The following is a 16,229-nucleotide window of genomic DNA, read 5'->3' on the forward strand; positions in this document are numbered from 1 at the left end:
GACATCAACGCGTTCATAGGTGAAAGCAATACTTTTATCTTGCAAGTTGCAACACATAAAATATTTCTCCTAATTTCGTTTATGTTTAAGGTTTTTTACAGTTCTGAGTATTATGTGAGTAATAAGATGGTATAATGTTAGTTCTTAGTCAGTGTGATATATTTATATTTATATGAGGCACTCAAAAGTGTTTTAACTCAAAACTGAATAATTTTTCAGCAACACATTCTAATTTAATAAGACCTCAACAATTTCTTTTTTTTTACATTTAATAACACGAGTCCCATATTCATAACTAACTTAACAATTATCACCACTAACAACAAACCACATTATCATACGAAACCAATCGATCACAATAAACATTCCATTCTAAAATTCCAAATAAAGGTTCAACACAAAAAAACTATCGAAATACTATTTATGTATCAATGAGTACCCATCCCACGTGACGCGACTTCCTGCCGCGGAGACGCGCGGTTCGGCGAATAGAGCCTCCACGTTGTCGCGCCTATAATAATAATAACCTTTAGGAGTTAGCGCAAACCTGTGCAATGCCGCTGTGGGGGACTCGTGCCCATTGTACTAGAAGTAGATTTAAAAGATATATGGTCAAAATAAACAAAATTTAAAAAAAACTAACATCTACCTATATTTAGTAATCCGTAAATACACTAAAATCTGCCTCCTAAGGGTAACTAACCCTTCTGAAAAACAGAAAATCGATTCAGCCACTTATAAATATCAGTGACTTGGTATGTATATTTGTCCACGATTATATGAGTAACAGAAGCTAGAAACCTCCTTCGTTTTTAAAATCGGTGAAAAATTATGTTTTCTACCTAAACATGTCTCAAACCCTTTTGGTGCTAAACTGTTTAGTCATCAAATCCAAATATTCTTTGAAGGATCTTTGATTGCTGTCAGTAATCTTTCTAATATCGCTTTTTCCAAAAACTTTTTCAAAATAGATTTGAACCAAACTGATTTTAAACCCCATCCTCGATACAATTCCCATATTATCAAATACCATCAACTATCTATACAAACTAATAACACAGCTTTACCTCACAAACTGTTGTACTAACAAACATACTCGTAGATAATATCGTATCGTACGACGGACAACAATGGACGCGAGCGTCGGCGCGTGCTAGCGACGTGACCGCGCGACACACGCGGCGCGAATACCCGCGCGTCTAATGAGCACGTGCAGTGGGAAGCTGCCCTTACTTAACCTTCAACGTGACGGACGAAAATATGTAACGTATATTATGTGTTTCATATATATTATGTAGGTAATGTTACGGCTCTATTTCTTAGGGGAGAAGGTTGTAATTTCTAGGTACTTTTTGCAAGGATTTTTTTAATCCTATGTAGTGGATAAGATTTATCAACTCGCTCCCAATTTTTTTATCATAAAAGGCAACCTTTATAAGTCACCTAACTTATGGGGAGAAAACAAAAAACACCTCTTGTGACCACTTGTAAGGGTAAATAGACTAGTGGAGACGAGCCCTTAGAAGCCCGCTTTAATTGGAGATACATTTACTTATTTTTGAGAGGAAATTGATTCGAAACAATGAACGCCTGTCTAGGCAATAATGGTATTAGATTAGTAAAAAATCAAAACATATTCAAACTAGAATTTTAGTGCCCTAGAAACTAACCAAAAAAACAAACTTCAGGGTTGAAATACCAACAAACACGTGTTATCATAAGGCAATACCATTTATATCTCTAATGCTATACGTATACAGATAGACTTGTCAAACAAGTTAATGTTTTGTTTTTTAGGACATAGAGTTTGGATTGGCATTCAGTATTTTGCAAAACTACATCATGGATGACGTATTATGTTAGGATAGAAAAACACTATAGAATAATTTATGTAATCAATACAAAACACATGACATGTCGATGTACGAAGAAAATATCTAATATGACTAAGAAAAAGGAAGGATCAGCTGATCCTTCTACAAATTAATCCATTATTTCATCCGCCGAAAGCCCTTTGCACTAGAGTAGTACCGAACCATGCTCTTTTTGTCGTTAAGAAAAAATATGAAGGCGATAGAGTGGCTCCTTGTTAATCAATAGATGATCCGCGCCAGTGGCCCTGACCGAACGGAAACTAATCCAATAGCCCAAACCTTTAACAATCACTTCATTTTATGCTTTTTCTTGTAATCGAAAAAAACAACTGTGTCTCGGCACGCGCGAGCTCGCCGCTTGCGTACGCGCATCGCATCTTAACGCGCTAGAACGAGACAACAATACACCGACGTCACAAGTTAGAGCGGGACAGCTATATGATTAATGAGTACGACTTGTAACCGAGATATGCAGTCAAATTAGGAGAAATAAATATTAGAGATGATGTTTTGAAAATTTGTAGTTTTGTATGAAAACTGTTTAGAATGGGATTTGTATGGAATAGTACATGGTTGTTTATTATGTCAGTCAGGATTCTGATATAAACAGGAAGCTTAGAAAAATATATTCCTTATAGGTCCCGCAGATGTGCCTGTACTGCGAATATTGTTCTATTGCTATTTATTGCTACTTAATACATGTAATAAAATTGTTTGTGAAACCTTTTTTTTTTAGTATTCCTTTCGGCTATAGAAATGTTTATAGTTACTGGAAGTGTTGCTTTTTAGGTTTTAAAGCCGCGAATTTGTAAAAAGTATTGCATAGATTATTTGTTGTTCCAAATCAACTATGACTTAACTAGCGGTTTTTAATTCTTTACTGTATTATGGAAATATTGTGTTAAATAATCGTGTAATATCGTTAATACGTATATGTACGTGTTAATAACGGGTATATGTATGTATAAAATAAAGTTGTCTTATATCTTTGTTTATATGTGTGAACATATTCAATTAGATTAATAAATATTGCTTTTCCTATCTTTTACTATGACAGAAACACACCTAAAAATTATATTCAAATACTTCCCAATAAACACAAACAGAAAACACTCAACAAATTCCTTACAAGGAATTCCAGAAAGTGTTGGTTTTACACGTTTTACGTGCAAATCATAGCTTCGAATACATAAAATGGATTATAAAGTCGGTCCGAGAGGCGTTGTCGATGCGTTCAGTGCAGCACGCACAATGCGTCGCCGTTGGCCAGCTATTCCTACGAGATACTAAAGTTTATTACATACTGAAGTATGAACACACATACATACATAAGCTTCGGTTTCTATACACGGTCTAAGGTAGAAGATGTCAGCGGGTTTCATGAACGCATATACTTTGAGGGCCTTTTTGATCGTACTTCTTTGTTAGGGAAGTTTCCGGGACTTAGTCATTTGATTGTATGAAATCAAAAGGATTCATAATGACAGAAATCTAAGAATAAATTGGCTTCTTACTATCGTTACTTCTTCTTTGGAGTAAACTTAAAACGAGAGTTTTCTTAACTAGTGTATTAATTACTTCTTTGTAAGAAACAAGATTGTTGCTATCAAACATTTCCTGATAAATACACTTAATTGGTAATGGTAAAGATATTTACAACTCTTACTTTGGAATTGTAAAGACATTTTCCACCAGTAACACAACCTCCCCGCTCCTTTCTCCACCTTGGACCCTCTCGCAAGCCTTTCGTTTCCGCCAACATAGCTCAGCCGAATAAAGCGTCGGTTTATGCATTTCGGCAGCTTTGCTGTTTTATTTCGCGACGTTTCTCAGAATTCAGGGTAAAAAATACCTTTAGCAGACACATCGGAGACCTGAGGGCTTGTAGGCTTCCGTTTGGACATGGAATAGCTGGACATTTGTGGAGATGTGAGCCTTTGAGATAAGCCGAAACTGCGTTCGTGAAATTGGTGATAGTAATAGAAGGTTTGTTGTTTATTCTGCCTCTTTTTGAGTGGAGAAAATAATTCAATGACTTCTCCCGCCTTTTGTGAGGTGAGAGTGTCTGTCAAACTCTTGCTGATTTAAAAATCACCCCGTTCCTAGTCCTGCTTTTCGAGCCGGAGCCCCGGTAACTCGCTAGGCAGTCCGCAGCTTTTTCTGCCGTAAGCTATATCTTAGGTTGTCTGTTAGATCTTAGGAGAGCTGATCTCGTGGTTACGAGTGCGAGTTTATTATAATTGAGTAAGGATCCTGTCCTCGTCTGTAGAATATTGATTTAGAAATCAGCATAATGTTTTTAAAAGTGATAACTAAGCTGTTAATTGCCTTCGAATAAATATAGGTATTAACTCAATAACTTAACAATTGAGGGAATTTCATTCCCAAAGTCAAAGTAAAACAGTTTACAGCCAATAAAAGTATAATAATCCACAATCGGCAATCGTATCAGGCCGCGACCAGTACATACTTCTACCTGAACGGCACGGACCGTATGATTTAAATTCAGCCAATAATTTCAACATGACCCTGTATCGCGATCCGAAATAAAAGTCTACATACGCACGACAATAAAACGAACCGGCCACTGTCCAGATACTATGAGACAAGACTTTAAAAAAAAAACGACAAAATTGACCACGCACTTGGAATCGAAATGCAAAAAAAAATATTTTGCTAGAAAGAGACGGGGATAATAAAGCTACGAGTAGAAAGGGAGGGGGGATATAAATTTAGAATGCATCGCATGCTCTTCGACATCCGTCGGCGCAAAAAAATCGATGCTGCCATCTATCGGCTGTTTGTGGTACTAGTGCGGGTTCAACGATTGATTGGGGGCGTTTGATTTTTCGGTCGCAGATTGTAGCGCTTCCTGGTTTTGAATATTAAATGTAATAACTGGACATTGTATAATAATAAACGACTTATTCGCACTCCGAACACATTCGTGCCTTAAGTCAAACAGTGTAGTTTTGTTGAAAAGTTTTCCATTGAAAGATATTCTACTGACAGTCAACTCATACTAAGGTTTAGTATGAGTTAGATTTACATTTAAATAATCAAAACGAGAGCGCGTCCGGCGCCCTGATTGGCCGGCTCAAATAAATCAACCTTTACCCCATTTCAGTGTTTCATACCTTTGCCGAATTTCTTGACTATACTATACTACTGTTTCAATCAGGCTCTCAATTACAAATAAAAAAAGTTTGCATTAAGTAAACAGAATCTCCTATGCAAAACATGACAAATCCCCAATTAGCACCTGTTCTATGACCGAAAAATAAAATCTAAGACAGCCATCATACCCAATAACTAAACACAAGAAACAACTACACTCAAAATAATACCCAGAAGCCCTCATACCATCATAGATACGAAAAAAAAAACAAAAATGATCAAGTTATAATGATCCAATCGATCATGCTTGTTATGACGCGGTGGTCCACTCCTGCGCATGTCATTAATTAGATCGCCATCATTAACTCCCTAATGATCTGTTGATATTAATGAATGATCTATTTCATAGTTTGATATTAGTTTGGAATGATTTTGACTTGTAAAGAAATTCCTTTCGGATTATTCTTAAAGTTTTTTTGTGTGTGTGGTTATGTTATAATAATTGATTTATTGTATAATTGGTCTGTGTTTGTGCTTAGCAAGAATTAAACGATTTTTAAATGGGACTTACTATCGTACTTAAACTACGAGTATACCTTAGTAACGATTTTATTCTGAAAAAAAAATGCTAAAGACTGGGTTAACCATATCACAAACATGATAAAAAAGTTAAATAAAGGTAGTTATTTGTCCATTTATTTCAGCTAGGTGGACCTTTAGTATATAAGAACTCAACTACCACAAATCCTAAAATATCATTTCCAATTTGAACAAAATAATTTATGGCTTTAAAAATATTGTTCAAAACAGATCAGATTTTCTACTGTTACCTGTTTTGTCCACGTTATATCAAAACATCAAAAAAATAAATAATCGACCACTATACATTTTCAAAATTAGAACGTCACCTCAAAAAAAAAAAGGTTTTAACTAAATCGTCGATCTTTCACGCAAAGTGGTATAACCAAGAAATTAAAAAAAAATGTCGTCTATGGTGGTTGTACGTTGATTGATTCCTGTCATTCAACTTTTGGAAAAGGTTGTATACCTCAATTTTTAGTTAATGGGCACCCATTTATAATGATTGAAAGATATCCTACTTTCTTGGGTGGTTTTCTACGAATAATTTTAGAGTAGAACTTGTGATATGAAAGATATTTTATTTACTTAAATATTGTATGTCCTTTTGATTGATCTGTGCATTTTTTTCCTGTTGAAAAATAACTGGTAGGAATTTTTGCTCGTATCTACGGTGACGATAAATCAGATTATTAGATAACGTTACAAAAGTTTTTTTACACAAAACCTATATTTATAACGCGATTGTTAACTAAACTTACTTTATAAATTTTTAAACTGACATGGTCACTAACACTAATATTAGAGACGGGATATTTACCATGTTAGAAATAGAAATAGATAAACATGGTAAAAAATATCCCGTCTCAAGTTCTAATATTAATAAACTTATTTTAACTTTTCTAGTCTTACTTAATTTAAGGTATCAAGTAGTTTAAAAGAAGAGGCCTACAATCCATCTGTCGTCTATAACACCACTAATTTCAGAAAAATAAAAACCCTATCTTTCTCAATTGTGTCAAAATTTACTCTACCTAGACCACCACAATTCTTCAGCTATAACTATAAGTTTCATATAATATACCTACTATATCTATATAGATATATAGTATAAAATTGACGGCGTAGCTTCCGTTCCTGAGCACGCGCATGTCCGCTTTATCGCCGCCACTCAATTACATTACGATAGCGCGACTCCGGTTACAGGCGAGACTGGTGGTCTCTTGTGAATGATTTTAACTAATTATTGTAAGTAGGTACGATACTGATTGTTAGATTCAAACCAGTTTATGTTAGGTAAAAATATGTTAGGTATTGTTTTCTGTAGTATATAAGATTTAGGTATAATCTTTTCGCAATATCAAGTTAATCTTTCCACCATGAAATATAATTATAACTCCTTGAGTTACATTAAAAATTAGCTAATTTTAATATAAATATGACTAGTCACTGAATTACAATCTGACTCTATTTGCCACCCTGCTATGTCTTAATAAGATATGCAAAAGTATGAGTAAAACATAAACCTCAATTTAAAACCCCAAGGTATAAATAGCACACATTAAACCAAAAAACTTTTAACTATCATACTCATAGACATAAAGTAACTTTGTTCTTAAACTATACCTAAGTAACGATTCTGTTACGAAAACAATGACTAAGTACTGTGCTAAAAGTAACCATTAAATTACTCTAAGTACGGCAATATATCACTTGTGTGTGATATCAGTAAATAACTAAACATCCAAAACAATCCTTAGACACCGATACAAACTTCACAGTACAAAACCCAACACGCTTCACAAATCTAGGTCTTAAAGTATCAAATGTTTAGCCAGGTGTCAGACCATCCAGGTCATTACCACGGTAATAAAGCGGCCACTAAAAGCTTTATTAGATGTTACAAAGAATGCGTAGTGAGGTGACACCACCAAGTCCGGTAGTCGATGTTTTATCGCTAATCTCGACAAATGACTAATAGGTAAAATGTCGCGTATGACAGTAAATGTGTTTTAAATAATGATATAGATTTTACGTGTGTAGGTTGTGAATTATGTGTTTAATAATATAAAAGATTAGTTGGATTAATGATTATAGTGAACGTATCGCAGTTATTCGGAGCTCGTAATAAAATGTTTTTATAATGTTTTTTAGTTGTCAATTTTTGCGTTCTATCATTTGTTTTGTAATTGACTGACACGAGAACACACTCTATACAATATAATTATGTAGTCCTCTATACTCTATTCTTTTCCTCGGATATACAGCCCCGGATCTAGGGGGGGGCAAGCCGGGGCCCATGCCCCGGGCGGCAAATTCAGGGGGCGGCAAAATTCACACTTCACGGACCAGTGGACACAGTGGAACATTTTATTATTCGCTAGGCGCGTAGGCATAGTACATAAGAGAAGAAGTTCGCCGCCTCTACGCGGGTGTCGTGCGATCGATGGTCCTTTACGGGGCGCCTGTTTGGTCAGCTCGACTGTCAGGCTTCCGACGTTGCAGAACGAAAATCTATCGTCTGCAGCGGAAAATGGCCATCCGTATCGCACGAGGATACCGAACGGTGTCCTTCGAGGCGGCAACTCTCAAACTCAAACTCAAATCATTTATTGCATTCATGTGTTCATTCTCTTGGCTCGCTTTCCGCCGTTGGATATCCTGGCGGATATGGACGCGAAGGTCTACGACCAAATCCGTTCCGTCCGTCAAAACGGCGGTGGTAGAGTGCCAGGAGCGGCGTTCGTTAGGCTGAGGCGGCAAGAAAGGCGACACGCGCTCGAGCGGTGGCGCGAGCGGCTACAACAGCCAGAGATCTCACGCAAGCGCGTTGTCGAAGTCATTTTGCCGCATTTCGAAGCCTGGCTGAAAAGAGAGCCTGGCGGACATGGCTGCTTCGGTGAGTACCTGAACAAGATTGGGCGAGAGACCACGGCAAATTGCCACCACTGCGGAGGTAACCTGGATTCCGCACAGCACACGCTCGAAGAGTGCCCAGCGTGGGTCTCAGAGCGGCGGGTCCTGGTAACCAAGATCGGGCGAGACCTGTCTCTGCCAGCAGTAGTAGAGGCTATGCTGGCAGATACAGAAAACTGGAGGGAGGTGGCCTCCTTTTGTGAGACTGTAATGTCCCAAAAGGAGGCTGCTGAGCGGGATCGTGTGAGGGCCGATCCTGCTCATAGAAGGCGTCGAGGTGGCAACAGCCTTGACGCCTAATCCCGCCTGCATCAACTGCAGGCGGACCTTTGGGGTCGCGGGTACCTAAAGTGGGGACTCTAGGTGCCCATCTAGCGACCTCAGGGAAGACGATGGCACAGTGGTCACGTGCTTTTTTTCTTTTTTAAAAACTTTACCCCACATTAGGATTTTCTCCTGTGTCGTGGGTGCATTTACAAACATACAAGTTCACATGCACATGACACCCAGACCCGAAACAACAATTTGTGGATCACACAAAGAGTTGCTCCGTGCGGGAATCGAACCCGCTACCCGTTGCGCGGCAGCCAGTTGCCCAGCCACCGCATTAACCGTGCAGTCAATGCTGCTGCCGTGCAACTTGCACAACGAGGCTAATGGGAGGTACATGTCTCCCTAGGGATGTGCCACAACAGGTGTTGCACCATAGGGGCTCCGGAGCAGGTCTAGTTAGAGGTCTCGGTGCCCCTTATCGGTGCTGAAGGTGGCCACCGGGTCGGTTTTAGTGAGATAAAAATCCCACACTCCCTAGTCTTTCTCCCCAAAAAGCTAGGCGGCTTTTGAAGGTTTCCCCCCGACATCAAAAAAAGAAAATAGTACATAAAGTCGGTTAAAAATACCGGCTCTTGCTCGCCTGCAGGAATCGCAGATCGGGGCAGCACGCGTTTGATTACCGTGAGATGAAGCTATGTTCGAAAACTTCCTCGTCGATTTGTCTCCACGACAGTGTTTTGTGACAAAAATGTGAGTAGTTTGTATTTAGCACTTGTCGATTGCTACTTTTGCTCTTGTGATGTAAAGGGTGTCCATTCGAAAAACAAACATAAAATTCAGTATCCTAATTTACCGTCTGCTAAACGACCTGTACCTCATGGACCAGGAATTTTCAATCCTGATATAGGTTAACCTCAACAGTTAATCCAGGCTGAATTAAATGACTTAGTGAGAGGTTTGGGTCTATCAAAGGATGCTGCACAAATCCTAGGATCACGACTGAAAGACAAAAATCTATTGGCTCCAGGAACCACATTTTCGTGGGCAGGCATCGTGAAAAAGAGTTCGCGAAATATGTATTTCTCTCAAGAGAGTTCACTGGTGTTTTGTAATAATATTCCTGAAGTAGTCATGAAACTGGGAGCTAATAATTACGATTCCACATCATGGAGGTTATTTATTGATTCTTCTAAGAGAAGTCTGAAGGGTGTCTTGTTGTACAATGGTAATACCTATGGTTCGGTGCCTGTTGCTCACTCCGTGCATCTCAAAGAAACGAACGAGAATCTTGAGCTGTTGCTAAATAAAATAAAGTATAGCGAATATTGTGGGCAACTCTTTTTTGAGGTCTCCAGGAGACCTCAAAATAATATCTATGCTTTTGGGTCAGCAGTCTGGATTTACAAAGTATCCATGATTTTTGTGCGAGTGGGACAGTCGAGCACGAAATTTACATTACATTAAGAAAGAATGGCCTTTCAGAGAAAGACTTGTACTGGGACAAAAAAATGTGCACCAACCCAAAATCAGTTCTTTCACCTCCCCTTCACATACAGTTAGGATTGATGTAGCAGTTTGTCAAAGCTTAAAATAAACAAGGTGACTGCTAATACGTATGCGACAAATTTCCTGCACTTTCTCAAGCTCAACTTAAAGAAGAACTTTTGTAGGCCCTCAAATTCGAAATTTAAAATCGGATAGATTGTTCCAGAATACAATGACCCAGGATGAATCTGAAGTATGGAGTTCATTCGTAGAAGTCATAGAAGATTTCCTTGGAAATAACAAGTCTCCAAATTAAGTACAAAGAAATTGTAGCTAAGATGCTCCAAAATTATAAAAAACTGGGATGCAATATGAGCCTTAAACTTAATTTTCTGAATTCCCATGTTAACTATTTTCCCGAAAATCTTGGAGTTGTCAGCGAGGAACAGGGAGAGAGGTTCCATCAAAACATAAAGGAGATGGACAGACGCTGCCAAGGAAGTTGGGATATTAGAATGATGCCTGATTACTGCTGGGCCTTGAACAGGGCGCAGTTTTCAGGGAAAAAGAGAACGATTTCATTAAAAAAAACCAACGTCTGTCTAACGTAGGTTATTTTTTTTATGAGCAGCTCAATTTTGTAGTGTAATTTTCTTTTAAATACACACACACACAACTTCACGCCTTTTTATCCCCGAAGGGGTAGGCAGAGGTGTACATTACGGCACGTAATGCCGCTATACAATGCACACCCACTTTTCACCATTTTGTGTTAAAGTCCCATGTAATTGGGGGGTGAGCCTATTGAATTTTTTTTTAAATATATCTTTAATAAATATTTTCTAAGATTTTTTGGCAGTTTCTATGAAAAATTTTATTCACACTTTTCCTAAAAACCTGACTTGAAACGACTGGGGTGTGCTGATCACGAATCTGTGCTAGAAAACTAAGCACAGATTCGTGATCAGCACACCCCATTTACTATAGGAGACCTAATTAAACTTGAAACACTTTTTCGTGAAAAAGAAAATGTAGGCCTGTGTGGATGTATTATTTCCGGAACGTAGGTTAGTATGTAGGCTTTGTCCAAATTTCAAACAATTTGTGGACATCTGATCGCTGAAATTATATGGATGATAAAGGTGAAAATAAACATAAGTAGGTAGGCGGGGCGGCATTTTTAATTTTTACCCCGCCAAAAAAGAAATGAAGATCCGGGGCTGGCATTTATTCTACACTTCCTACTACGTCCGCAAGCTGCGAGAGAAGTCTTAGCAAATTAAAACTAATAAAAAATTATTTGCGATCTTCTATGAGCCAGGAACGCTTATCGGGTCTTGCAATCTTAGCCATAGAAAATCGTATTGCACACGAGATAAATTACGACAAGGCTATAGACTTATTTGCTGAACAAAAAGCTCGAAGAGTAACATTGTAATTTCTGTTAACAAGTTTAGTATATAATATATTTTTAATTTTATAATGCATATTTTTATTTTAAACCCTATCTTGTTATTAAATATATATCCTAGGTTTAGGTCTTGTTATCTGTAAATAATACACAACACAGAATGAACAATAATGGATGCATTATTTCCGGAAGGTAGGTTAGTATGTAAGCTTTGTCCAAATTTCAAACAATTTGTGGACATCTGATTGTTGCAATTATATGGGTGAAAAAGGTGAAAATAAACACGATTTGACTGCACGGTTGGTGCGGTGACTGGGCAACTGGCTACCGTGCAACGGGTACCGGGTTCGATTCCCGCACGGAGCAACTCTTTGTGTGATCCACAAATTGTTGTTTCGGGTCTGTGTGCATGTGAACTTGTATGTTTGTAAACGCACCCACGACACAGGACAAAATCCTAATGAAAAAAAAAAAAAAAAAAAAAGTAGGTGGGGGCGGCATTTCTCAAATTTTGCCCCGGGTGAAAAAAAATGTAGATCCGGGGCTGGATATTGAGCAATGAATTAAAAATATTATAAGCCTTTTTTTAATAAAAAAGACCCGCTATTGACATCGGTGTCATTTATAAAAGTAGCTGTAATCTAAGATAGCTTTATCATTATCTTATGTCACTGCCAGACCTCCCAAATTCATCCATATAAGATCAATATGTAAATATAGACACAGAACTATATTTTATCTAGACATATAAAAATATTTTTAATATTTGCAAACGTGCGTAACTATGAATAAGTACTTATTTGAAATTTAATAAAATAAATATAGCCATAAAGATATCCTAGCTAGTAAATTAATAAAAAAGACACACCCAAACGCTGACAAGTGCTCTTAATCTCAATAATACAACTCATCATTAATTATCGATAAAAAACATCGATAAGTATTAGTCGACTAATGGAGTAAGACCTTGCACTACAGGAAGCTTTTTCCCTTCATTTGTCTTAATGACATTTGACATCACTCAACTAAGTCAGTACCTGAGTGACGTAGCTTTTTTATTTGTTGTTTTTAAGAACATGTTAGATTCTTTAAGAAAATATTAACTAGTAACATTTCTCAAAACTTATTAGGGCCTAAACTTAGATTTAGCTTATTAGCAAAAAAAATAAGATGCCATTATTTAGAAACATTCATAACCTAAAATTAATATCTAAGATCGCACAAAACCACAAATACAAAGAAATGAAATAAAAATAAATGTAGTTTCTTCGTTCCATTCCATTAAGGTACAAAAATCAGCCTCCTATTTAAATTGTCGGTTGATAAATTACCATTTTTTATATCGACACGGCGCATCACTAAAAGTGAAGTTGTTTGTTTTGCCGGTAGCAAGTAGTGTCGCCTTGATAAATATCCTTAAAGATTGTTCGGACTCCTCGATAATTTCTCTCCGAACCTCACACTATAACACACAAAGCAATCTTCACTTTATACACACAAAAATAAAACTCAAAATCCCCTAACCGCATCACGTTTCTCGGACCAAGATATATGATGTTATTTATGATACCCTCATAGTACGTGTTTTATAGTTATTTGATAAAACACTATCGTGATTATTTAGCTTGACTTGTGACTGCTTGAATCTATTTTGTTTATTTAACATGCCACTAATATTATTCTTGGATGTTATCTACATATTATACGAAAGGTAATACTAATAAACATCGAGTATAATGTTACAGCTGTCTTACGATGATATATTGAACGCAAATATTTTTTGCAATATTTTACGGAATATTATGACAATTGTGAGCTAAACTACATATACTACTATGTATCTTAGCTGCCATCTACAGCAAATCTCAAACGTGTCGTAAAACATGAAAAACGTGGCAACACTCTTCGATACGCACTTTTGCAGAAAAACAGTGATAGCTTTTCACGCTAAACGCATAAACCTCTCTGTTACACGGCGGATAAAAAGTCTCGTAAATAATATCGTAATATCACCACGACAAGTCATGCCACGTCAATTTTCTCCGCTCGGTAAAAACGTGTAGCAACATTGTGCGCTGACAAACACAATCGGCTCATTTTCATTTTTTATTTTCCAGGTAAAAAGTGGCGCTCGCTCACACCGCAAGACAGGCGGCCGTTCGTGGAGGAAGCGGAGCGGCTCCGGGTCATCCATATGACTGAGCACCCCAACTACAAGTACCGGCCCCGGCGACGGAAGCAGAACAAGACCAGGCCCAACCAGCCCTCCACGCCGGCCAGCGCGCCGCCCGCCACCTCCGCAGCGCTCGGCTCGCCCTACGCGGCAGGCACGGACTCCCCCGACCCTCGCTTCAGCCACAACCCCGGAGCCGGCTTCTCCCCGTATCGAACCTCGCCTCTCGCATCTGACTTCCAAAACAATCAACAATTCAACGGCCATGTCCAAACTCCAGAATCATCCCCGGCGCGGTCTCCCGAGCCACAAGGCAGGAGGAGCGCACCCGCTGAGGCTCCCCTACCAACACCTGACGCATCTCCAGTTGAGAATGAAAAGGAAAACTTTCAATATGAGGAGAGAAGGCGGGCGATTAATGCGTCCTCAATGTCTGACTCGTACTCGCCGTACAAGACTTATAGAACGCCGGGTTCCTTCTCGCCAGCGCCTGTCGCAGCCATGGGAATGGCTAACGGGATGTACGTCATGTGCACGCAGAGGACTTTGACTGAACAGCCGCCACTGGTAACAGGAACGTTCTTCCCACCAGTCGCGACCTCGCAAGACCAGCAAGCTCTTGGTACTTCAACGCCAAGAGTGTCTAACGCTCCGAGCGGCCCTGTGCCCACGGAGTACACCATCCAGTATCATCCCTTCGAGCAATACGAACAGATGTATAAAACAGAAGACTCGTATGTGTCTCATTATCCCGATCAGCCAAAAACTGAGTATGACACTGGCGGCAGCTACTTCTCCGAGGAGCCGCCAAATAATCAGCAGCAAGAAGGAGAGCAGAACTTCATGAATCCTCGTCCAGAGATTAGGACGGGCTCGCCTGAGTCTGACGTGGACGCGCGGGAATTTGACAAATACTTGGACTACGGAGCCGAGGGTCCGCTGGACCAGCACCAGCAGCAGCAGCAGTACAGATACGAGCAGCAGCAGCAGAACTACCGGCCCCCGTACTGCCCCGAGCAGACGCCGGGCCCCGAGTACTGCTCCGAGAGGATGTACGCCTCTCCGTACGCGTCTGTGATCGCCGGCGCCCCTCCCGCTAACTACGTGCCCTCTGCGCCCGGCTCCGACGTGAGGCCCGAGGACGAGTTCAGCGTAATCCTAGCCGGGGTCCGGCAGACTTGTTACAGCAATTGACTAGATAGGACTGACACGGGGTAGCAAATGGACTCTTCCTAAACTGTAGCCCAAAGAGTTGATTTCCTTCTAATGTAATGTGGAATGTACGATAGTGTCCTGCGATAAAGTGATATTGTTCTACTTAATTACACACGAAATACGAATGTGATCTAACGCTACGTGTTCGCATAGATTGTGTACCGCGGAGGCAAAGTGATGTAACTCAGAAATTTAAATATATTTTATAACTAGCTCGCAACCTTAGCGATTTTTTGTAATTTGTTTAAAACTTTTCAATTATTTATTACACTGTGAATAAATTTAAAAGGAGAGTAACGTATTTTAAGTGAATTTATACGATTTGTAAGAAAAATAAAAGAAAAACAAAAAATATTATAATTATAAAAGCGCGACGGCTTGTATGCACGTTTGTAGTTCCAAAATTGTCTGTGTCTTGTTTGTACGAGTGTGTGTCAGCGGCAGCAATTTGTGACAGCGACTGTTATACCTAGTAAGAGTTTGAAGATATTTAAAATAAAATAATTTTATGTGAATTGGTGCTATGTGAAGAGGTCCTAAAATATTTTTTGTACGTCCAAATCCGTATACCATAGAGGTAGCGAGTACTACGATTCCTATGTAAAAGATTATTTATTTGTAACTATTTTTGTATATTTCGTAGATAAAACTAAAATGAGCGTCGAATTAAATGAAATATAGTTCTTCCAATAAGCCTGTAGATATATATTTAAGTCGTATTTTTATATCGTTATAGTTGATAAATATTATACAATTACTGTTTCTGTATAAACTGTTAGAATATTTTAATAAAAAATATCTCATAGGTTATAATTATTTTGACTAAAACTATACCTAGTTAAATTGTTTTTAGTTTATGCTGCAATTCTTTAGATTAGTAAAAGACACTCGCACTGCGAAACTAAGTTCTTCCTAATTGTAAGAAAATTTATAAGGAACAATAAAACTTATTCATTATGCAACTTTGCCTTATTTTATCTCACATCGAACAACCCATACTGAACTGAATAGCGATGAATATCGCACTAAATGAATAAAACCGAAGATATTTCCTTGACAAGAACACAAAACTTAACAAATTCATTCCGTTGATATCATAAAGAATCTTACGAAAATCCTCTTGCATAATACCACACTGAGCGTCGATTCAAAAGCATCGCATATTTATTTTAATCCTGCGATAGCG

The 16,229-nt window shown here is 38.5% G+C and overlaps 1 protein-coding gene across 1 annotated transcript in view; it reads left to right on the plus strand.

Moving 5' to 3' along the window:
• LOC118277387 (putative transcription factor SOX-15) overlaps positions 1-16,005 on the plus strand; it is a 130,196-nt gene extending 114,191 nt beyond the window's left edge. The window contains exon 4 of the mRNA XM_035596159.2: positions 13,773-16,005. Within this exon, the coding sequence (XP_035452052.1) occupies positions 13,773-15,022 (1,250 nt within the window). The 3' untranslated portion in view covers positions 15,023-16,005. The remainder of the gene's footprint in view (positions 1-13,772) is intronic.
• Positions 16,006-16,229: the final 224 nt, after the last annotated feature.

The sequence above is a fragment of the Spodoptera frugiperda genome, chromosome 10 (assembly GCF_023101765.2).
Source record: "Spodoptera frugiperda isolate SF20-4 chromosome 10, AGI-APGP_CSIRO_Sfru_2.0, whole genome shotgun sequence".
NCBI classification, from domain to species: Eukaryota; Metazoa; Arthropoda; class Insecta; order Lepidoptera; family Noctuidae; genus Spodoptera; species Spodoptera frugiperda.